This window comes from Coenobita brevimanus, chromosome 47 (genome assembly GCF_032717465.1).
Source record: "Coenobita brevimanus isolate Jiangsu-jjx chromosome 47, ASM3271746v2, whole genome shotgun sequence".
Classification (NCBI taxonomy): domain Eukaryota; kingdom Metazoa; phylum Arthropoda; class Malacostraca; order Decapoda; family Coenobitidae; genus Coenobita; species Coenobita brevimanus.
The window spans coordinates 25623857-25649441 of record NC_137000.1 but is presented as its reverse complement, the minus strand read 5'-3'; the positions used below and the strand labels follow the sequence as shown (position 1 = coordinate 25649441).

Genomic DNA, 25585 nt, shown 5'->3' with positions numbered 1-25585 from the left:
GCAAAGTAGGATTGGATGATGGATGAATGGATGGAAGAAAAAAAAAAATCACAATTTCTCGACAGGTCTTTTTTTTTTTTTTTTTTTTTTTTTTTTTTTTGGGGGGGGGGTACAAGTACTGTACATGCATAACATGTATAGTACAGTATCTAAGAAGACTACTGATCATCAACAGGTATAATAAAGAGGCGCTCAGTGGCAAATATACTGTGGCATGGAAGGATGGAGATTGTGAGTTAAGAACCAGCAAATGAAAGTACCGGAAGTGATCAGCTGTTGGGAGAACTCTTTGTTTTAATATTACCATTCACACACATCACTCAATTTCTGTCACTTTGTGCTAAAAAAGTTTTGTAATTTTGAATTGTAACACACAGATCATCCTTACGATAACCATGGTATACTTTTACTTGGGGTGATGCAACCTTTGTCTGTATGGTGGGCTTTTTCCTACCCAGCTCCTGCTTGTGATGCAGGCACTACAGTATATCACTGTGTGGGTACTCTGGATTTCTTAAATTATTTTTCCTCCTCTGGTGCCGAGCAAACAATGTAAAAGACCATACAATACACTAACAAAATATATATATATTTGTCCTCCCATTCAAATTGAAAACATGCACTCTAGTTCTGCATAAACAGAGGGTCTATTGCATATACCTACCCTAATTTTTTTTATCCATTACAGTACTGTACAACTTAATACTATACACTACAAATACATAAACCGGATGCTACAAATGACTGAAAAGTTGTTGATAATTAGAGTACAGTACAATAACTGACCAGGTAAGCAGCAGTGAAAGTGTTTAGACCAAGCTAGGCAGACCTAAACTGCAGCTTAAAGCAGTTGGTCAGCCACATTTGCCATATACAAAACAGTACACTGAAGCTTACTTGGTTTATGATTGTTATCCGGTTGGCTCAAAGAGTTTGCTAAAGCTGCAATTCAGTAAATGGTGGTTCATTATAAAGATTTACTGCATTACCAGATCCAAAAAGCAACGACTATGATACAACTTGGTGATGGCATTTACACGTAACTCTGGTGACCTGTAACGTAAATATTATATATGGAATTTAAATCTGTATATTAATAGCAACTATAATGACCATAAGTTAAGTGGGGAATTTACGGTCCTTTCTACTTGTGAATCAGCAAAACCAAGATATACCTTATATATCTGTAATACAAAAAGATTACACAAATTTTGCTTTGTGAGCATGAAAAGGTATGGTGTAATGTAATTTGTAAAGTCATGAACACTACTTGAGAGAACTATATTCCTCTTACTAAAGAATAAAAAGAAAATACAATGTCTAAGGTCCATCAAATATGTGACACAAAAACAACTTGAGCGTCATCATTCTGAAAAATACAAGTGGATACTTCTCCATCGGACAGACCCAGGTGAGGCTGGAGGCAGAGGATCAAGGTGAGGACACTCAGCATCAACAGAAGGGTCACAATATCATGCTGGGGCAACGTAGACAACCACCAGTTTGCTGCTGGAACACTTCAATTGTATCCCCATCTTCCATTTCCAATCCTTGTGGCGTATCATTTTCTGATATTGGTTGTCCATCAAATCGAAATCTTACTGTAGTCTGGACAAGTTTCTGTGAATATCAAGTTTGGGTTGTTACTAATAATTATATACAAGGTATGGGTAACTGCTTCAGCAATTCATATAATTTAAAGACTCCAACAAGCTTGCACACATCAGCCTTGGTCACCTAATAACAGCTCTCCATGCTGCTCAATCTCTGGCAGCCTCTCTATTCAATAATATATAACAAAACAATATGTAAAACAATAATCAGACTTAAACCATTGCATTAAGTGATATGAATTTGTTATGAAGCACAGCACTGTAAAGTAACATCCTCAAAAGTAAGAATACTATAAATTCTCAAGTACTGCAAACCATACATAAGTTTAAGCTGTATGCCTGTCTCTATATTGCTTCATCAGTCTAGTATAGCTATGCTGGAGTTCTGAACCTCCTCACTTACATTTTAATGTGTCAAGTTCATCAGACTATATCAAGTTAGCATTAATTGGCATGACTAGGAGGGCTTCTAAGGGTATCTTTGTTAATTACAGAGTGGTTTTGCTGACTGTCAGTTAGTCCACTGTACTTTTACTCCTTTAGTATTCAGACTTGTGCCCTTTTCAATAACAGTGAGTGAATAACAACCATCACTTCAAATGCAATAAAGGATGCAAACAGCAAATGAAAAACATTTTACAAACCTTCAGCCACCAGAGGTCAGGCCATGTAATTATGCTGTTCAAATTTTAATGACATCCTATCCTGAAGGCGAATGATAAATACTTCTTCTATGTGAGCTGCTGCTTTGCCTTACTGTAATGTACAACTGTACAAAAAAGTATTATTACAAAGTTGTGTTAAACAATATGAAAATCGACGATGGTTTAGGAAAAACAGGCAGGGGGCTAGGAAACTGTTGGTACCCATGCATATCCAACAATGTTGGTTATGCATGGGATACAAGAGGCATTTCCTGTGTTTGAGGTAATAAATGAGTCAATATGAATGTATCAACCCTTTGGAAACAGCAACCATCGTAGTGTTCGTTAGGTATCTATCGGACCTCTGAGTAACGATACTTTTTTGTACAATTGTACCTGCTGATTTCAAGTGCACTGTACCAATGATGGGCTACAATTTCCAAGGAATAACATACAATACGTATGATAAAATACAATTTCCAAGGAATAACATACAACAAGTATGATAAAATAGTATAAGTACAACTACTTTCTACCAAAAACTGCCAATAAGAAGTCTCTCAAAGTATGGCTGTAACTGGCTCCACTTCCATGTTTAACACTTAGCTATGTCAATCCTCTCTCTCCCTGAAATTTGAACTTCAAATCAATACGTATGAACATGATTTGAAACAATCATTCATTTGTGAGGAAAGGAGGGGATAGGGGAGGCCACGTGCCTGTGTTTGGCTGGGTGAGGGATGACAAGGCATGGGAGATGAGGTTAGGGAAAAATGTAGCAAACTGAGAGTACGGTACTTATAATGCTAAATGTAATCACATTATGGTAAAGATACACTGGTTGATGGGATCTTCTTCAAATGTCATAGAAGATAAAACAAACTATTTACTTCGTAGATACAGCACAAGGAACCTGCATTCTCATCATCTGTTTCCAGTTGTCAGTCACTAATGATAATGATAATGTTGTAAGATCTGGCAAACAGCAATGTGTTGCCAGTGAATGAACTGCATACTTGAACTGTACTGCAGCATTGGTGGCTATGTGCAGTACTATAAATTTAAATTTAGTATGAGCATTATAACTACTTGTACACTGTGAGCAATGTTGTAACTGATTTATTTAGTGCTGTGATAAATATGCAGCTACCTCTGAGAAGCTGTGTTGAAATTTAAGTTACATATATATATATATATATATATATATATATATATATATATATATATATATATATATATACAGTATATATACGAGGTGCTACCCAAAAGTTCCAGTAATTTGAACAAAGGGAGGGAGCCAACTGTTTTCAGTTTTGCCTTTTGCCACTAGGAGGAGTCAGCAGCACCCCTTGTGCATCAGTGTGGCCCCAACTGTGTTTGTGAGCAGGTGTGTTGTTGAGCTATGTTTACTATTGTAACGTGGTGTGTGGGTGGTCTGGCAGTTTTGCAATGGCAGACCAATGGCGCAGCAATGTCAAGCCAATGTTGATCGTTTTCTTCAATATCCTAGGGATTGTTCACAAGGAATTCATCCTGTCTGGTCAGTCTGTCAGTGTTAAGTTTTACTGTGAAGTTTTGCAGCGTCTGAGGGAGAACATCGCCGCAAACCTCCAGAACAGTGGAAGAACAAGGACTGGGTCCTGCATCATGACAACATCCCTGCCCACACATCAATAGTTATCTGGAAGTTCCTGGTTTCCACTAACACGGTAGTCATACCCCATCCATTCTATTCGCCTGACCTTGCCCCATGTGATTTTTTCCAGTTTCCCATGCTGAAATTACGACTAAAGGGGCATCGATTTGACTCAACTGAGGAGATCCAGACAGAATCACAAGAGGTGCTCAAGACCATCACGCCTGAAGCCTTCCAGGGATGCATGGACTCGTGGGCACTGTTTATGTGCCCAAGGGGTAAACTTAGAAGGTAAAAGTGAGAACTAGGAGGTAAGGTAACTTATTTTCCCACAATATTCAAATTACTGGCACTTTTGGGTAGCACCTCGTATGTAGTTTGGAAACTCCCTGTACTGTTGTTTGCAGATGATACTGTGTTGTTGAGTGAAGACGAAGGGGAGTTGCAAGGCTTGGTGGATGAGTTAGGGAGAGTGTGTAAGAAACGGAATCTAAAGGTGAACGTAGGGAAGAGTAAAGTGATGGTCTTTGAGAGAGGTGAAGTCAGTGAATGTACAGCGAGGTTGGATGGTGAGGAATTGGAAAATGTGAGTACGTTTAAGTACTTGGGCAGTGTGATGAGTAGGGATGGAGGTTTGGAGGGTGAAGTGCTTGAAAGGGAACAGCAGGGAAGAAAGGTTGCTGGTTCTTTGAAAGCAGTGATAAGAAACAGGGAAGTGAGCACGGAAGTGAAAAAGTTACTACATGACAGTATTGTGATACCAACTCTAACGTATGGAAGTGAAGCTTGGACGTTGTTGGAAGGACACAAGTCAAGAGTGGGAGCAGTGGAAATGAGTTATTTAAGAGGAGCCTGTGGAGTCACATGGAGAGACAGGCTGATGAATGAGGATATAAAGGAGCGTTGTGGTGTGGATGTGATAGGAAGCGTTATGAGGAACACAACGAGGTGGTTTGGCCATGTGGAGAGGATGGAGGGTGAAAGACTGACGAAGAGAGTATATGTGAGTGAGGTGGAGGGGGGAAGAGGGAGAGGGAGGCCGAGGATGAGGTGGAGGGATGCGGTGGAGAGGTATATGAGAGAGGGGGGTGTGAGTTGGGAGCTGGGCTGTGAAATGGTGGGGGACAGGGCGACTTGGAGGCGATTTGTTTGTGGCCACCTCAAACGGGATTGAGGCGTCTGGCAATAGATATATATATATATATATATATATATATATATATATATATATATATATATATATATATATATGTATATATATATATATATATATGTATATATATATATATATGTATATATATATATATGTATATATACATATATATGTATATATATATATGTATATATATATATATATATATATATATATATATATATATATATATATATATATATATATACATATATATATATATATATATATATATATATATATATATATATATATATATATACATATATATGTATATATATATGTATATATACATATATATGTATATATATATATATGTATATATACATACATATGTATATATACATATATATATATATATATATATATATATATATATATATATATACATATACATATATATATATATATATATATATATATATATATATATATATATTTATGAGGCGTCTAGAACCAAAGGGGCATCGGCACCAAAATGTACTTTGAGTTATGACGCTTTAAAGTTGTGTTTATGGCAACGTCATAACCAGAAGGCAATAAACAAACCTTTTATACATCAAAATGATCATCAGCGCCTATGCTCTACATGTAAAGCCAAAAAAACAAAACAATAATAACCGTAACCACAAAATAGGCAGTAAACCAAACCCCCAATTTATAAGTGGGCATAATAACATATTGTAGGGATTTAAAAACATAGCAGAAAAAACATCAACAAATGTATTAATGTACAAAACTTTATTAACTGAAGATTCCAGTTCACTTAATATTAATGAATGAATAATTATTACTGTAATTTCACGTTTCTGACAGCTAAACCTGAAATCAATGCAGTTATTAATTTTCCTCTACCATAATAGATTGAAATAATAACACTAGAAAAAAAAAGTAGTGTAGTGCTTAAGTAAATTGAGAAGGGGTAGTGGGAGGTTAAATGGTGGGGTCGTCATCTAGGAGATCGACATCCAACTCTGCCTCCTCAGTGCCACGCCCCCTCCCGCTGTCTCCCCTCACCACTCTCTTTTCCTCTTCCTTTCTACCTTTTTCCACTTCTCCACACACTTCTGACACTTACGAGAGGTTATAGGCACCGCCTCCTCACTGTAACTATGTGATGAACTCATCTTGTCATCCCCCATTCAACCCCAATAACAACAGATCATCTTGTCACCAATAATCCACGATAAATGGGGTAAAAATCCAATACATAATAATTATACACCTTAGTGAACACGGGAGGGAAGCCTCACCGGCACACCGGGCGAGCCACACGTTTGCTGATTGGCTGCTCTGGGGAAGTGGCAGAGAGCGAGAATGCTGATTGGTTAGGGTCGTGTGGCTTAGATGCCTGCCTGCTCTGATTTGTTCGCCTGGCATCATGGACAAACCCACGTGACTTTAAGCCCCTCTACCACTGTCCAGAAGGCCGAATCTTGTATGGCAACCAGTGCTGTCACTGAGAAGAGGGTTAAGCCTGTTGTCTCCCCTACCTAACTCAAAACCAGTATATTGGCGGGGATGCCCCTGTGGCTCTAGACGCCTCATATATATATATATATATATATATATATATATATATATATATATATATACATACATAAAAGTAGTTTGCTGGGCTTAGAAAATAGTACCACATAACACTATCATAGTACTGCATTTAACAGCATACTCTATAAAAATGAACCACTTACTGATCTCTCGCAATAAGCATTGATAAGCTTTTTGAGGGATGTGTGCTTCTTAATCTTAAAGTGCACAACCTGACCATCTTGCCCGACAACTTTGAGGTTAATATGTTCTGATGGCTTCTCCTCCTTCTGAAAAACACAAAACATGATAAGTAACCCATTTCAGACCAGTACAGTACTTTACACTGTGCACAACATTATAGTTATAAGAAAACAGTCAAACACAAGCTACTAGTAAAAGTTGTAGTACCAGTGGTGAAAATTTAAAGATGTTTAGAGGTGAGTAAAGAAAGGATACAACTTAAATGATGGATCTGGAAGATCATTATAATGAACATGACTTCTGAAAAATAGCCTATTTTGGAGAAAAGAAAGAAAAAAAAAAAAGGGGCAGGGACAAGTATGGAACATTTTGAAATAGGAGGAATAGGAGGAAAAAAGAGGAGGGAGGAAGGAGAAATTTATGGAGCAGATTGAGATTTTCATTTTTTTTTTTTTGAAGAACTGATGAATCTGAACGATGAGACTACAGTAATGTTAAATGAGACTCGATTCAGTGGTACACAAAGAAAGAAATGTGGTGCCTAAAATCTGACCATGGCAAAGGTCAAAAACACTGTGAAGAGGTTGAAAAATGGAGGGCACCAGGTGTTGTGGAGGTTTATGCCGAGATGATACTATGCACTGGAGAGAGTGAGATGAAATAATTCTGGGAAATATGCCAAAAGTGTCTGGATGAGAGGGACTGTACCACTGGAGTGGAAGGAGGATTCTGTTTTTGAATTATGGGTAACTGAGTTACTGTAAATGCAATATTATCATGGAATATGTAAGGTAAGTGACCCTAAACTGATGTGAAATGACATGACAGGGTCTAAATGGATATGAAAGGCCTGATTAGGTCTGCAGTGACACTGACAAACCTGACTGGACCTAAATGGCTTTGACTAGCCCTGAACTGACCTGACTGGCCAAGAGTGGATGTGATGAACTTTGATGGAACCAAAACAATTGGACTAGTCCTGAACAGACCTACTTGGTCCAAATGAGACCTGAGCTGATGTGCCTGAACTGGACTGGATGTGAGCAGACCAAATGGAAGTCTGGTGGCCTGAATGGCCCTTAATATGGCTGATGATACTGCTGGCATGACACATGTATACAGGTGTCAACTTCACTCACTTTTGTGTGTGTGTGTGTGTGTGTGTGTGTGTGTGTGTGTATATACCGGTATATAAATATATACATATATATATATATATATATATATATATATATATATATATATATAGTGGATTCTCGAATTTCAACAGTTTAGAATTCAATTAATCAAATTTCAATGCATTTTGGAGTGGTCTGCCTACCTCACTTTTCAATGCAAAGTCACGTATTTCGATGCTCTCAGGGCCAGACTCCAACCGAAACAAGCAAAGATAATATTTTTGATGTGAACCAAAATGCTAGAAGTGAAGAAAAATTATACGAAAAAGTATGAACCTAACCTAATATCGTATGTGACATGTGCTCTCAGGGCCAGACTCCAACCAAAACAAGCAAAGATAATATTTTTGATGCGAACCAAAATGCTAGAAGTGAAGGAAAATTATAAGAAGAAGTATGAGCCTAATATCGTGTGTGACATGTGTCAAGAAGAGAATGAAAATCAACATCATTTATTCATATGTGGCACACACGATGATAAGATTCCGAGACAATTCACTGTCAAGTCAATGTGCCGTCAGATAATATCTCCGTCAAAACATGGACAATTTCCCGTCAGGACAATTCGCACCCTGGACTATTCCCCGTCATACAATAATTTTACTAACAGAATTAATAATTAATCAATACTTTAATAACTCGAAGATATAACAAGAGAAATTAAAGGAAAAGAATCAATAATACAAATACTAAAACAAAATGAATTACAGGTGGTAGCAAATACAGTAGGCAGAATACTGAAACGAAGAGAAGTACAGTAATTATGAATATAAGGAGCAACATAGAAATGAATAATAGACTGAAGAAAAACAAAAAAAAAAGCCATGTTGTTTAAGGACAAGAGCTCCTGGATGGGAGTAGGCACCAACAACAACAAGTCATGTGCAAGGTGATGTTCTGTTGTTGGCGGCCATCTTGCGACTGTCCTGCCAGCAGCCAGCCCTCTACTGCCTAGTGCCACACTTTCAGCCTGTACCTTCCACGTGTGGACATGCATTTCACTGCAATTTAGTTGTATGTATTTTCTTTGTATTTTCATCGCAACTTACCTGTTTCAAGATGGCACGCAAGTGGTTCTTCGGATAGCAGTGGTAATGGACAAGAGCAGCCTGGCACCTCTAAATCTTCACAGCCAAAGGAGAAATGGTAATACAGGGAAGGGCAGAAATACACCAAGTATACACTTGCTGACAGTATGGCAATACAATGCAGAACTACAGTTACTTAACCACAATTATAGTTCATAAACTTTAGTGGGGGTGTGGGCAAAAAATCAAGATTTTAAGTAGTTAGGTTCAGAGGCCCTGAACCCAAACTAATTTTTCCCATAAGAAGTTCAGTTTAAAATTCAATTATTTGAATTTCGCGGTGATTCTTAGGTACCCATGCCCATAGAAATTCGAGAATCCACTGTACATATATCAACAGTGGTGTTCCTCAGGGCTCTGTCCTATCACCAACTCTCTTCCTTTTATTCATCAATGATCTTCTAAGCTGTACATCTCACCCTATCCACTCGTATGCTGATGATTACACCCTTCACCTTTCCATTCGGTTCCTGCAACGTTCATCTCAGCAGTTACTCAAACAAACAAGAGATAAGGCTATGGCACACCTAATGTCTGACTTGGCTCATATCTTTGACTGGGGTAAAAATAATCTTGTTTTTCATCCGTCAAAGACTCAGTTTTTACACCTATCAACCCGACAAAATCTTCCACAGGAGTACCCATTAATGTTTAACAATATCCAGCTCAGTCCTGCCTGATCCTTGAACATGCTTGGGGTTTCATTTACTCGGGATTTATCTTGGAAAGATCATATTACATCTCTTGTAAAATCTGTTTCCAAGAGATTGGGTGTGCTAAGCCGACTCCGTACCTTCTTTACCCCTGCATAGCTGTTGACTTTATACCTGGGTTTTATTTGCCCCTGTGTAGAGTACAACTCTCACGTGTGGTGAGGCTCCCCACATACAGCTCTTCTCAACAGGGTGGAGTCAAAGGCTTTTTGTCTCATTCTCTCTCCTCCTCTTACTGGCTCCCTTCAACCTCTGTCTCTTCGTCACATTGTTGCATCTTTATCTCTTTTCTATCGCTTCTTCAATGGTCACTGCTCCTCTGAACTGTCTGTGTGCATCCCTCCACCTCTACGATGGGCGCGTAGCACCCGTCTAGCAACAAACTCTCATCCCTTTTCTGTCCAACTTTCTAATGCAAGTGTTGACTGTTACTCGCAGTCTTTCATTTATGCAACTGGTCAACTCTAGAACTGTCTCCCTCTGTCTGTATTTCCTACTTTCTATGCTCTCCAGTCTTTCAAACGCAGTGTGTCCAGGCATCTCAAAATGAACTAATCTTGAATTTGGCTCCCTTTTGTTTTTTGTTTTTTTTTTCTTGAAAGGAACTGTTTTGGGAGCTCCTAGCCTTTGGCTTCTATTTCCTCGCATAAATATATACAGTGATCTCTCCACTAGCCAATGTAACAGAGCCAAAGGCACGTCCGGAAAGTGGTCCCGTCTGGTAAGTGGGCCTCTGCCTGCTAGACTGGTACTTATGACCCTACCCCAGCCTTACTTTGAAAGCCACCTAAATAACTCCCTACCGGACATGCATAGCACTTATTTAAACCTATTTAAGGCCCTATTCACATCAATAATGGACATAAAGCATGAAATAAATGAAAAGGAACCAGAGCATGAGGAATTAGAAGTATGGAAAATACTTAGCAGTGTACAAGCTACTTACAGCATGTCTCTGGCCACCTCCTCTAGGGCTCTGGTTGTTGTGAAAATGCTCTTGAAGCAAGTACAGTAATCCAGTGTCATGCTACACTTAATTCTTTGCACTGTGAGTTATAATTGTTTAACACTGCACATTCTGTTCTTAATTGCACCATGCCAGTTTCAACTGCCAATTTTAACTGCCACTTTGCACCCCACACTTAATCGTTTGCACTCTAAACACTAATTTCTTAACACTGCACAACGCTGTAAATTCCCATGTGGTCTAGTGACGAGGTATTGCAGTTTATTCACTGTTTCTTCACAAAAATGAGCACGTGCGGCATCCATTGCGATGAACGTCTTCCCTTGACGAAGGTTAGGCAGTAACTGGGGACAGGGTTACCAGATCTGGGCTCGGCCACATTACCAAACTCCTCAATTTTCATTATCAAATTTAACTTTTCATGGATTTGGAGAAAGCATATGACAGGGTGGATAGACAAGGATTGTGGAAAGTGTTAAGAATATATGGAGTAGATGGGAAGTTGTTGAATGCTGTGAAGAGTATGTACGATGGTGCGAAGGCTGCAGTGCGTGTGGATGGTGAACTAAGTGAATTTTTTCTCTTTGAAAGTTGGGTTGAAACAGCGATGTGTCATGTCTCCATGGTTGTTCAATCTGTACATGGATGGGGTAATAAAAGAGGTACAAGGTAGGGTAGTGGATGTTGGAGTGGCCCTGGTGAGAGAGGGTAGTGTTTGGAAACTCCCTGTACTGTTGTTTGCAGATGATACTGTGTTGTTGAGTGAAGACGAAGGGGAGCTGCAAAGCTTGGTGGATGAGTTTGGGAGAGTGTGTAAGAAACGGAATCTAAAGGTGAATGTACGGAAGGTTAAAGTGATGGTCTTTGAGAGAGGTGAAGTCAGTGAATGTACAGCGAGGTTGGATGGTGAGGAATTGGAAAATGTGAGTACGTTTAAGTACTTGGGTAGTGTGATGAGTAAGGATGAAGGTTTGGAGGGTGAAGTGCTTGAAAGGGTACAGAAGGGAAGAAAGGTTGCTGGTTCTTTGAAAGCAGTGATAAGAAACAGGGAAGTGAGCATGCAAGTGAAAAAGTTACTACATGACAGTAATGTGATACCAACTCTAACGTACGGAAGTGAAGCTTGGACGTTGTTGGAAGGACACAAGTCAAGAGTGAGAGCAGTGGAAATGAGTTATTTACGAGGAGCCTGTGGAGTCACATGGAGAGACAGGCTGACGAATGAGGATATAAAGAAGCATTGTGGTGTGGATGTCGATGTGATAGGAAGCGTTATGAGGAACACACTGAGGTGGTTTGGCCACGTGGAGAGGATGGAGGGTGAAAAACTGACGAAGAGAGTGTAGGTGAGTGAGGTGGAGGGGGGAAGCGGGAGGGGGAGGTCGAGGATGAGATGGAGGGATGGGGTGGATAGGTATATGAAAGAGGGGTGTGTGAGTTGGGACCAGGGCAGTGAAATGGCGGGGGAGAGGGCGACTTGGAGGCGATTTGTTTGTGGCCACCCCAAACGGGATTGAGGCGTCTGGCAATAGATAGATAGATAGATATACATATATACATATATATATATATATATATATATATATATATATATACATATATATATATATATATATATATATATATATATATATCGGAAAAAGTCCGATATATATGGATTGGCCATGTGGAGAGGATGGAGGGTGAAAGACTGACGAAGAGAGTGTATGTGAGTGAAGTGGAGGGGGAAGAGGGAGGGGGAGGCCGAGGATGAGATGGAGGTATGGGGTGGAGAGGTATTTGAGAGAGGGGGGTGTGAGTTGGGAGCAGGGCAGTGAAATGGCGGGGGACAGGGCGACTTGGAGGCGATTTGTTTGTGGCCACCCCAAACGGGACTGAGGCGTCTGGCAATAGATAGATAGATAGACAGATAGTATATATATATATATATATATATATATATACAGTATACATATATATATATATATATATATATATATATATACAGTATACAGTCAACCCTTGGCTACCACGGGTTTTGCTATCGCGTTTCATGGCTATCACGGACAGGTGAAATGCAACACGATTACCTTTATCACAACCTCAAATACTGCTATCGCGGATGATGGTCGGCCAGAAACATTCAAATCGCGCGGGCTCCGCCCATGCGTATACTCGCGCCGTGATTGGCGCGACGTCACAGGCTACCCGAGTGCTGATTGGCCCAAGACATGGTTACAGCTACCCATCCTTCCCGCCAAGGTTCAGAGAGAGTCAGCGTTACCAGTCGACAGCAGCTATAGCCGTGAAGACCTATTGTTCAACCACAATGGCCACCAATATCCCATCCAACCCTCCTACCATTGGTGAACGTAACGCGGCTAACCCAGGACGGCAAGTGAGGAAGAGGAAGAACCTGCCTTATGCTCAGAAACTGGAAATTGTGCGGCTGATCGACGGTGGTGAGAGCAAGTGCAGCGTGGGGAAGAAATTTGGTATCAACGAGTCCACGGTCCGAGGAATCTACCAGAAACGAGAGCACATAAGGAAGCACATGGAATTGGCATCGTCAGAGGGAGCCAGCAACGCCTTGCAGAGTCGTAATCAGGTGCTCCTTAAGACAGAACAGTTGCTGGCCAGGTATCTTGATCGGCAGGCATGGAGGAACCAGGCGGTGGAGACGCGTGAGGTCATGGACACAGCCAGGGAGATATATGTTGGGGTTGCAAGGAAGCTGGCTATTGCACAACCACCACTGTTTGTGGCCTCCAAGGGATGGGTGGATCAATTTATGAAACGGCAACGGATCAAGAACAAGAAAATCAGTGGTGAGGCAGCAAGTGCGGACATGGCAGCGGCTAAGGAGTATCCCGACTTTTTAAAGCACGTGATTGAGGAGGGCCAATATACACCTGACCAAATATTCAACATGGATGAGATGAACTTCTTTTGGAAAACTATGCCCAGGCGGACATTCATCACAGCCAACTCTGCCCACGTACGAGGAAGGAAGGCGATGAAGGCACGGTTCACCCTCTTGTTTGCAATGAATGCGTCAGGAACATGCCGCCTTAAACCAAAAGTTATTCATTGTGCTAAACGTCCACGGGCCTACAAGCGACAGGATATGAGCAACCTGAATGTGCACTGGATGTCTTCAAAGAAGGGGTACATGTCGGCAAAGCTGTCGCAAGATTGGATGAAGGAGGCGTTCATTCCCCAGGTCAAGAAGCACTGCGCCCAAAACAACATCCGCTTCAACATTCTGTTGCTGCTGGATAATGCCCCAGGACATTCACCTCTACTGAGGGATTCAGACCCTAACGTCAGAGTTGAATTCTTGCCACCCAACACGACATCATTGATTCAGCCCCTGGACCAGGAGGTAATATCTGTGGTCAAGTCTGCCTACTCGCGACGGCAATTCAGGATAATGAGGGAAGCTACCAAGGACGCCCAGCTCATCCAGCACCTAGTGAACAGTGATGATGATGATGACGAAGTGCAAGGTGATAGTGAACATGACAGAAAAGTGTTTCTTTACTGGAAAAAGTACAATATTAAGCAAGCTGTGGACTTAATGGTGCAATGCTGCGATGATGTGACACAGAAAACAATTCATCACGCTTGGCGAAATATTTTGGAGGGGCTACCTGAGGACCGACGTGGGAATGTGGCAGGTGAGCCACAGTCTGTGCAGGCGGAGATTCAGGCAGCAGTGGAAGAGGCACGGCAAATTCCTGGGACTGGCTTTGCTGACACAACGGAGGACGACATTCGTGACATGATTCAGCCACCCCCTGTTACTGCAGCCGACATCCTAGAGGAGGAGAATGTGGCAGAGGAGGACAGGAGTGAGAGTGGTGAGGAGAACATCGGTGGTGATGCTGGGAGTCGTGGGGGACTCAGCATAGCCAACATAAAGGAAATCATCGACTTGGGTGTAAGGCTATGTCATCTCATCGAGCAAGATGTTAGCGCCAACAGTGAGGCAAATTCTTCGGCGATTATGAAGGCACTGGAAGGTTACCACCAACAATACCATGCCCATATCAACAACCTACAACAACGCCAGATAACAGACTTCCTACGCCGTCGCAACGAGGCTCAGCCCAACCCACAGCCAGGACCATCCCGTGAGCCTCAGGTGGATTCTGATAATGGAGCTGACGACTTTGAAGGTTTTGAGGGTCCCTTCCAGACTCCTGATGAAGCTGATCAATTCCTAGACGAGATAGAACGTCGGAGGGGTGGCCAGTAATACTCCACCCCAGCCTCGGAACCCCTTCAACCCACCCAAGCCCCTCATCCTCTCCAAAAATGTTAAGTAAAATGGCTTATTACAGTTAATTCTGTTTTATTTATAACCTTTATGTACTGTACTGTTGTTAATTTGCAGCATTGGTTTGTAATCCCAGGTATTTTAGTGAAGGAGATGTGAAAATAGGGTAAGGTTGGGGTAAAGTTGGAGGTCGGGGAACCAATTAGAATTTTTCCCATTAGTTCTTAAGTATGGCTATCGCGATTTTGGCTATGGCAGGTCGCCTAGGGTACCAATTACTCGTGATAGCCAAGGGTTGACTGTATACTGTATATACATACCCTGTACACTCAATCCTTGTAAATCGCGGCAATTTGGGTCTGGACCACTGCCACGATTTACAAATTCCGTGGTTTATAAATAATAACTCTTATGTGAAAAATGAATTTGGGTCTGGACTTTGGCCAACCACCCCCCCACAGCACCCTACCTACACCTATCTAGGCATCATCAAACACAGACATACAAATTTAGGAATACTGTATTCAGTGCATGTATTTAATAGAAATAAGCAATGTTAAGGGATCTCACCTTAATCCTATGATGATATTGCTTAAGTGAATGGAGTGGGGTGGTGTTGGGAAGAACTTAGAACCTCTCAGCATGAGGTGGGGGTGCTCCCTTCTCAACACGACAAATGAGCTCCAAACGTTGACTGTACAACAACGGCGGCTGCTTCTTGATGCCATACTGCTTAGAGCACTTCATCGGGGGTTCAGGAGGGGCCATGGAAGGTAGGAGGCGGGGGGGAAGGTGCACAAAAGAAGGCAGGTAGCTCTTGTACTCCACGGCGATGGTCTGTAGTGTGCGGACTGGCGGGAAGAACAACAATGTGGCGGCATTAGTATGCACACTTGCCACCAGGGACGGGTGATGATTGGCTGTTGGGTCGCGATTTTCAAATTGAATGCCGCGGTTTACGATTCTCCTCGGAAAAGGCCCACTTGGGTGCCTAGGTCCGCGATTTTCGTGACTTAACAGCGATTTAAGGGTGACAGCAGTCTGACAGCCACTTAGCCGTGATTTATAAACACGCGATTTACAAGGATTGAGTGTATATACATATATATACACTGTATATATGAGGGCCTCAGTTCCATAATGTTGTAAGCACCAGTCCCAGGGCTTGTGGAAGCATTATGTACTGGTGGCCACCTCAATTGCAGCACTATCTTCCCACAAGTAGATCTGAGCAAATGCTGACAAGGAATGTCGTCAAATATCCAATATTATCTAGACAGATTTTCTATCTCACTCATCTGAAGTAGGAAGCACAAGCCTGGGTTATTTCCATACAGCTGTAAGACTCTCTCTGTCCCTTTAAAATTCCTGCTCAGCAAATAAACGAGCAAGAGGTTGAACACACCCTCCGCGTGAGCCAATGGGAACGACTGTCCAATGAGAACGTGCCCAGCATACCACGTAGAGGCGGGTAGCCAATGTCAGTGTGTCTCCAGGAATAAACACCAATCAGGATCGCTCTACCACATGTTAGCAGACACCGATCAATGTTTACACGCTCCCATCTCCAGTCCCGCCAAATTTTCTCCTGGAGCCAGTGTGACGGAGTAATTTCGAATTATTTTCTTCAAAGCAGAGCGTATTACTAATAATGGCAGATGTTAGTGACAGCTACCACCTCTACCATCCACTGTCCTGTTAGTGGTAACTTTAACCTTTTTTTTTTTGTATGGAACAACTTTTCTTTTACTCTCAGTATCTATCTATCTATCTATCTATCTATAGCCCAACGCCCTAATCCTGCAAAGGGTGGCCGCAGACAAAACGCCTCCAAGTCGCTCTGTCACCCACCATTTGACTGCCCTCCCCCCAACTCACTCCACCCTCTTTCGTATACCTCTCAACTCCATCCCTCCACCTCATCCTCGGTCTTCCCCTCCCTTTCCCTCCCTCCACTTCACCTACATACACCCTCTTAGTCAGTCTTTCATTCTCCATTCTCTCCACATCTCCAGACTACCTCAGTGTATTTCTCCTAATTTTCACATCCACATCCACACCCGCCCCACAATGTTCCTTCACATCTTCATTCGTCAACCTGTCCCTCCATGTCACTTCACATGCTCCTCTCAAGAAACTCATTTCCACTGCTCTCACTCTTGACTTGTTCCCCTCTAACAAGGTCCATGCCTCGCTTCCATACGTCAGGGTAGGGATCACAATACTATCATGCAGTGACTTCTTAACTTCCAAACTCACCTCTCTATTTCTCATCACTGATTTCAGTGAACCAACCATTTTCCTTCCCTGTTGAACCCTTTCAAGCACTTCATCCCCAAAAGTTCCATCCTTACTCATCATCACACTACCCAAGTACTTGAATGCACTCACATTCTCCATATCCTCACCATTCAACCTCACTGTGCATTCTGTGACTTCATTCCTCTCAAACACCATAACTTTACGCTTGTTTACACTAACTTTCAGATTCCTCTTCCTACACACTGTCCCAAATTCATTCATCAAACCTTGCAACTCCCATTCATCTTCATTCAACAATACTGTATCATCACCAAACAGCAACACTGCATTCTTCCACATCTCACCTTCATTCCTTAGAGCCACTCCCACATCCACTGCCCTACCTTGCACCGCCTTTACAACCCCACCCATGTATGCATTGAACACCCATGGAGACATCACACATCCCTGTTTCAGTCCCATATTTAGATCAAAGAACTCACTCAGCTTACCATCCACCCGCACCGTAGCCCTAGCTCCTTCGTACATACTCCTCACAGCACTCAACAATTTGCCCTCCACTCCATATATTCCTAATACCTTCCACATAGCTTGCCTATATATTCTGTCACAAGCTTTCTCCAAGTCCATGAAGGCAGCATACACTTTCTTTCCCTTCTATAGATACTTTTCCAGCAAACATTTACCTATCTATCTATTGCCAGACGCCTTAATCCCATAAGAGGTGGCCACAAACAAATCGCCTCCACGTTGACCTGTCCCCTGCCATTTCACTGCCCTGCTCCCAGCTCACATTCCCCTGCCTCATATACCTCTTCACTCCATCCCTCCATCTCATCCTCGACCTCCCCCTCCTTCTCCCTCCATTCACCTCACTCACATACATTCTCCTCATCAGTCTCTCACTCTCCATCCTCTCCACATGGCCAAACCACCTCAATGTGTTTCTCCTAACGCTTCTTATCACATCCACATCCACGCCACACCACTCCTTCACTTCCTTATTTGTCAGCCTGTCTCTCCATGTGACTCCACATGCTCCTCTCAAATAACTCAATTCCACTGTTCTCACTCTTGACTTCTGTCCCTCCAACAACGTCCAAGCTTCACTTCCATATGTTAGAGTTGATATAACAATACTGTCGTGTAGTAGCTTTTTCACTTCCATGCTCATTTCCGTTTCATATAACTGCTTTCAAGGAGCCAGCAACCTTTCTTCCCTGCTGCACCCTTTCAAGCACTTCACCCTCTAAACTTCCATCATTATTCATCACACTACCCAAGTACTTAAATGCACTCACATTCTCCATTTCCTCCTCATCCAATCTCATTGTACATTCACTAACTTCACTTCTCTCAAAGACCATAACTTTACTCTTCCCTACATTCACCTTTAGATTCCATTTCTTACACACTCTCCCAAACTCATCCACCAAGCCTTGCAGCTCCCCTTCGTCTTCACTTAACAACACAGTATCATCTGCAAACAACAGTACAGGGAGTTTCCAAACACTGCCCTCTCTCACTAGGGCCACTTCAACATCCACTGCCCTACCTTGTATCTTCTACATAACCCCATCCATATATAAACTGAACAACCATGGAGGCATGATACATCCTTGTTTCAATCAAAACTTCAAATAGAAAAATTCACTCAGTTCACCATCCACACGCACTGCAGCCTTGGCACCCTCATACATACTCTTCACGGCATTCAACAACTTCCCATCTACTCCATATATTCTTTTTACTTTCCACAATCTTTGTCTATCCACCCTGTCATATGCTTTCTCCAAATCCATGAAGGCTGCATATAACTTTTTTCCCTTCTCTAGAAACTTTTCCACTAAGGATCTAAGAATGAATATCTGATAACACAACCTCTTCCCTTCCTAAAACCTCCCTGCTCTTCTCCAACTAATTCCTTTGTTATTTCCCTAACCCTGTCAATAAGTATCCCATTATACCTAATATACTATAGCAGTAGGGGTGTGTGTGTGTATTTTGGGCAGCCGAAACTACACATTCAAATTGCACCAAAATTGGCACAGAAATCACAAAAAATTAGCTGATGTGAAAAAACTTGGTCCCATCACGATTGAAAAACTTTTACTATATTTAATAAGCAATCACATTTTGACCAAAAAATGCTGCTCCTGAAGCCCAGCATAGGATCTCCATAGAATTTTTAGCCCAGAGGTAGAACTAAAATAAACTGGGTTCCATTACCGAAGCTGCAAATAACACGATCAATTGGTTAGCTGCAAAAAATCCATGTGACAACGTTACACTAGAACAGCACATAAATGCGAGAGCCCTCCGCAGGAGCAAGTGCGAGGGGCCCGAAGGGCCCACGAGCACTTGTACTGTTCCTATTACACTAAGAAGGCAAATGCCCCTATGATTACCACACACTTCTTTTTCCTCTTTTCCGTTGTACAGGGGAACTCTTAGAACAAATATCTGATCTACACACCCTTTTCCCTTCCTAAATCCCCCTTGTTCTTCTCCACATAGCTACTCTGTTATATGCCTAACCCTATCAATGAGTATTCTACCATATATTTTTCCAGTCACACTAAGAAGGCAAATACCCCTATGGCTACCACATACTTCTCTCTCAGTATCATGTAACTAATTTACCCATTATCAGCTTAGAAAATTACCAATATTTGCCAGCTTCAGTTGCAACACTCCATTATCGCAATATGGTGGTACAGTAACCCCTCTTAAGACCTGGACGACCAAGACCCGGTCACCCCAAGTCCCAGACATTCTGGGCTTGGGTCCATTAGTCCAAGTCTCTGATATTCCCTAAGATATCCAGACAAAAGGCCATCTGGGTGAACATCCAAAATGATCCGGAACACCAAAAATGGCCAGAACCCATTTAAAAAAAAAAAAAAAAAAAAAAAAAAAAAAAAAAAAAAGCTGATATGTGTTCATCCCTACTCTTTAAATTTGCCATGCGGTGACAAACAGCTGTGTTTTGGCATGTAGTTACGGCCACGTCCGCTAGAGCACCCCTGCATCCTCCCCACTTCCTGCCTACCTAGATCACATGGGAATTTACAGTATTGTGCAATGTTAACAACAGAATGTAGTGTTAAGAAATCAGAATGCAACGTTCAAAGGATTAAGTGCAGAGTGCAACACTGGCATACTTTAAGTGCAGCGCAAGTGTAAACACCAGAATGTGCAGTGTTAAAAATTATAATTCACAGTGCAAAGGATTAAGTGCAGCACAAGGAGGAACAGAATGTGCGGTCAAAAAATTATAAGTCCCTTAACTGTTTGAGCAGGGTCTTAAATAGCTGCTGTGCATGTCCAGTAGGGAGTTATTTAGTTGGATTTCGAAGTTAGGTTCAGTTGGGGTCTATAAGTACCTGTTCAGGGGCATTTTGCCCAAGTCTCGGACAAGACCAAGTCCCGGATGTTACTTGGACTATTATGTTGGATATTGGAGGGGTTACTTATTATACATAAACATTACCGTTATCGTCCACTAACACTGGTACTGATCAGTTATTTGTATGACACAATGATTTTGAACACTCAGTGGTTTAATTATCATTACTTCATGATAAATGAGCACATTTTGTAGTGAGAATAATTAAAAATGTGCCAAGTAAGTTAAAAGAAAAAAACAGAAATAATCTAAGGGGGGGGGGTTGCTTTCTCCTCATAGGTGGCGTTATTACAAACCAAGTGATTATTTTATCATCAAAAAAATTCTAAAGGCAAAGGCTATTAAATAAAACCAAACCAAGTGTGGTAGGTTCATTAGTCCCGGAGCAACAAATGAAAAACTTTGACTGCGATTTTCTCTTTATTTTTTTCGGCAGTGCTCAAAACATTGTGGAAGTGAGGCCCTCATATATATACATGTATCTGTATGTATATATATACAGGTATATATATACATATATATATATATATATATATATATATATATATATATATTATATAAATGTATATATACAGCTTATATTTTATACCTATATATATATATATATATATATATATATATATACAGTAAAAGTCCTATTATTCGACAGCTGATTATTTGGTAATCCGACATTTCGGCAGTTTTGAGAAATAGTCCCAATTACGAAAATCATTGATTGTTCGGCAGATGTCCGGAATCATCTCAGCAGTCCAGGAAGTGTTATCTGTGACTTGTAGGCCTAATGTTTCATTACACTTCTGTATGTTCACTGATTTCTATATTTTTTTCAGATTCAGGTATAGTACTGCATTGATTACAATATTGCACAGTATCATACAGTACAGTAACCACCCCTACCAAAATAGCGAGGTTACGTTCCAAGCTCCCTCGCTAATTCTTGAAATTCATTCATTCTTGATGCCTTCCAGAAAATGACATTTACCAGTAACTGCATAGCCCATGAACCACTGATACTGTAATGCATTACCCATAAATAAATGTTGCTTGTTAAATCAATTTCCCTGTTGTTTTTAGCTGTACGGCCGTGACAGTTCTACCATTTTTATTCCTCAGCATAATGGTGGAAGGGACTGTCCTGTTTAACAAAACCTAACCTAACCGAGTTTAACTGTACCGGTACCTAATAATTTAACCAAACCTAACCTAACTTAAAGTCAGAAATATACTTAAAAATAAACTGGAGGAATATGAATTGCTAAGGTCTTTCTGATGAAAGACGTACATTTAGCGCTCATTCTTTTGTTCGTTTTTGTGTTTAATGTGAAAGAGAGAGTATTGATCCATCCATCCATCCATCCAATGCCAGATGCCATATATCCCAAACGGGGTGGCCAAGGGCTTAGAGTTAATTGTTTTTTACAGGGAGGGGCACTAATCCTCCACCAACCCCACTTGACACGTAGGGATGCCAACAGCTTCTGGTGTTCCTAGGCGGTCACCCATCCAAGTACTAACCAGACCCAACGTTGCTTGCAAACAGTAATATATCCCATTAACCCCTTAACCCACCCCATCCCGACGTTTTCTGGGCAGTGGTACGCCCCAGTCCCGACATTTTTGGACCATTTTTTTTTTTGGCTCAAACATCCGCTTTCGGTAAGAAACATTGAAAATTCATAGAGAAATCGCTCACCTGAGGTTTAAAATACTCGATCCAGGTAGGAGTACCTCCTTATCTTACAGGGTTTTCTATCAGGCTGGTTGCAAAGAAAACGAGTTCTATGGGAGGATAACTATTCTACACCACTCATAAATGGTATTTATTTTTTTATTTGGTACGAATTTATATGTAGTACGAGAGTATATTGGTTTTCAAATGGTAATATAGGCATTATAAGCATTGTTTCACTCACTAACTCATCACCATTCCTGACCTTTTTTTTGCCACATTACCTGATCATCATTTCTGACTGTTTCTTCCTCTAATGTTTGTCCTCCACATTGTCATCGATTGGGGAATCACTCTGGCCCTGAATTTCGTACCGTGGCATGACATGGCTTTACTGCCCAGGTCACTGATAACAGGTGAACTGCTGAGAAAAGGTCATGCAGGGGTGGGGGGAGGTCATGCTGGGTAAGGCATTGTCCCTGCCTGGCATTTTGTAGAGGAAGGTGTCCCGTGTATACGTGCCAAAAATCACTCGCGAAAATTGAAAACTGTGCAAATTAGGGACCTTGCAATGTTGCCGCGTTAATGTACATCTCCAGGATATGAGTGCACATCATGTGAGGACATGAATTCACGTCTCCGGGACGGGGTGGGTTAATAAACTCCGGCACAGAACAACCCTTTACAGTACCAATGTCAATGATGTCAAGATAGTGTGAGCTATAAAGAAAACTGAAAAATTATGGGGAGGAAACGAATGTCACTGGTATGTTTACACGACCCTACGCTACAATTCCAAGCAGTGAGGAAGTCAGTTAATCTCAGATGTTTTTGCCCATTTGGTAAATACATCTTAACTTTATCAATTTTTCTGTGACTCATAGCGATATCATAGCATGGGTTTAGGAAGCTAAATAACACATTGCTCGGTGAGCCAGACGATTATCTTCACATCTTTAAGAAAAATAAATTGATTTCAGAAGAATGGAAGAAACTTACTCTACATACTCAAAGAAGGATTAAATTTCTTCCATTTTCTTAAAGATGTGAAGATATTCTGGCTCACCTAGCAATGTGTTATTTAGCTTCCTAAACCCATGCTATAATTTGCTATGATTCACGGGAGAAATTACAAAGTTACGGTGCATTTACCAAAGGGGCGAAAACATCTGAGATTAACCGACCCCCTGACTGCTTGGAATCGTAGTGTAGAGTCGTGTAAACATACCAGTGACCTTTGTTCTCTTCTCATAATTGTTCACAGTTTTTTCATAGCTCACTAACTTGACATCACTGACATCGGTACTGTAAAGGGTTGTTCAATGCCGGAAGATATACTAACTCGACTTCACTGACATCAGTACTGTAAAGGGTTGTTCAATGCCGGAGGTTATTAAGGGGTTAATGGAATACATTACTGTTTGCATCAATACTCTCCCTTTCACATGTAAACAAAAAAACGAACAAAAGAATGAGTGCTAAATGTACGTTTAACTTTCATCAGAAAGACCTTACCAATTCATATTCCTTCACTTTATATTATGTAATTTTCCGACTATTTTATTTTGTTTGGAAAAAGTACTGTATACAGTACTCACTCCAAACATATCTGTAATAATGTAAGTAGTGATGAGTTCACCAATACAAGTGATGTACTGAGCTGGTAGGTAATATTCCGTATCATTTCGGCCATCCAGGAAGTGTTATCTGACTTGTAGGCCTACTGTGTCATTACACATGTACAGGAAACTCGCACGGAACACGTGGGTTTCATTCCTACCGTGCCGTGTTAGGTGCGAAATCGCGTATATTTAAACTACTCCGTATTTTGCTCCCTAGCCCCCCAAATGTGTTGTTTTGCTGTTATCTGTCACTGGTAATCACTAGAAAGCATTTTAAGTGGTTAGAAGGTTTATTTAATGTTATAACTCACAAATACAGTACTCCACAGCAAAACTTCAACACACAAATACTGTACGTAAACACAAGGAAACATTCCGACGCCGATCATAGGTAATCATATAAATCAGGTTAACTGGTACCAGGGCTTTATTTAATGCTTTATCTTTTTTGAGTGCTTTAACTTACAAGTACATACCAGAACAGTACATATTTAACTTAGAAATGCAGTACTGTGGAAAAGCTGTACAGCAAGTCTTTAACGAACAAACAAAAAAGGCAATATTCCGACGCCAATCATGGGTAATCATATAAATCAGGTTAACTGGTTACAAGGCTTTATTTAATGCTTTAATTGCTTACAAGTACATACCAGAACAGTAAATATTTAACTTACAAATACAGTACTCTAGAAAAGCAGTACAGTAAGAGTTTAACGAACAAACAAAAAAGGCAATATTCCGACGCCGATCATGGGTAATCATATAATTCGGGTTAACTGGTTACAAGGCTTTACTTAATGATTTAACTTTATTTAAGTGCTTACAAGTACAGTACATACGAGAACAGTAAATATTTAACAGCACTGTGGAAAAAACGAACAAATAAAAAAGGCAATATTCTGACGCCTATCAGGTAAACTGGTTATAAGACGTTATTTCTTGCTTTAACGTTATTTAATAGTACTTTAAGTTGCACATAAACTTACCAGAACAGTACAATACTGTAAATATTTAACTTACAAACATGGAATATGGGTGTAGCAGAGAGGAAAAGTTTGAATGTAATGGAGATGAGGTGTCTGAGGAGTATGTGTGGAGTGACGCGTATGGATCGGGTGCGAAATGATGAAGTGCGAAGGAGAACTGAAGTTGTTCGGGAGATGGCTGGTAGAGTTGAGCAGAGGGTGTTGCGATGGTTTGGGCATATGGAGAGAATGGATAATGAGCGATTGGTGAAAAAGATAACTAGATCTGATGTGAGAGGTGTAAGGCTGAGAGGAAGACCACGAATAGGATGGATGGACAGTGTGAAGAGAGCGCTGGATGCGAGAGGGATGTCTGTTGAGCAAGGAAGAGTGGCTGTGCGTGACAGAAATAAATGGAGAGAAATTGTGAATGAATAAGTGATGACGCAGCCCTGAGGGGATATTCTCCCGTATTTGATCTGATCAGCTAGTCAGGTTAGGTGCGGGTAAGGGGATGGGTCTGTTATGATGTGGCAGGGGTAAACCAGTTCTGCTGTCGGGCCCTGCTGCGGATGTCACTGATTGCATTGCGCAGTTGACCCTTGTGCGGTGTGGTGCGGTGAAGATCTGTC

The 25585-nt window shown here is 41.1% G+C and overlaps 1 protein-coding gene across 2 annotated transcripts in view; it reads right to left on the bottom strand.

Moving 5' to 3' along the window:
- Positions 1-874: 874 nt before the first annotated feature.
- Sumo (Small ubiquitin like modifier) overlaps positions 875-25585 on the bottom strand; it is a 33105-nt gene continuing 8394 nt past the window's right edge. Inside the window, exons 2-3 of one of the 2 annotated variants that reach the window (XM_080271815.1) lie at positions 6780-6905; positions 875-1620 (exon numbers count right to left, since the gene is read on the bottom strand). In XM_080271815.1, the coding sequence (XP_080127941.1) occupies positions 1465-1620; positions 6780-6905 (282 nt within the window). In that variant the 3' untranslated portion in view covers positions 875-1464. The remainder of the gene's footprint in view (positions 1621-6779; positions 6906-25585) is intronic. The other variant, XM_080271816.1, reaches the window with a different exon arrangement.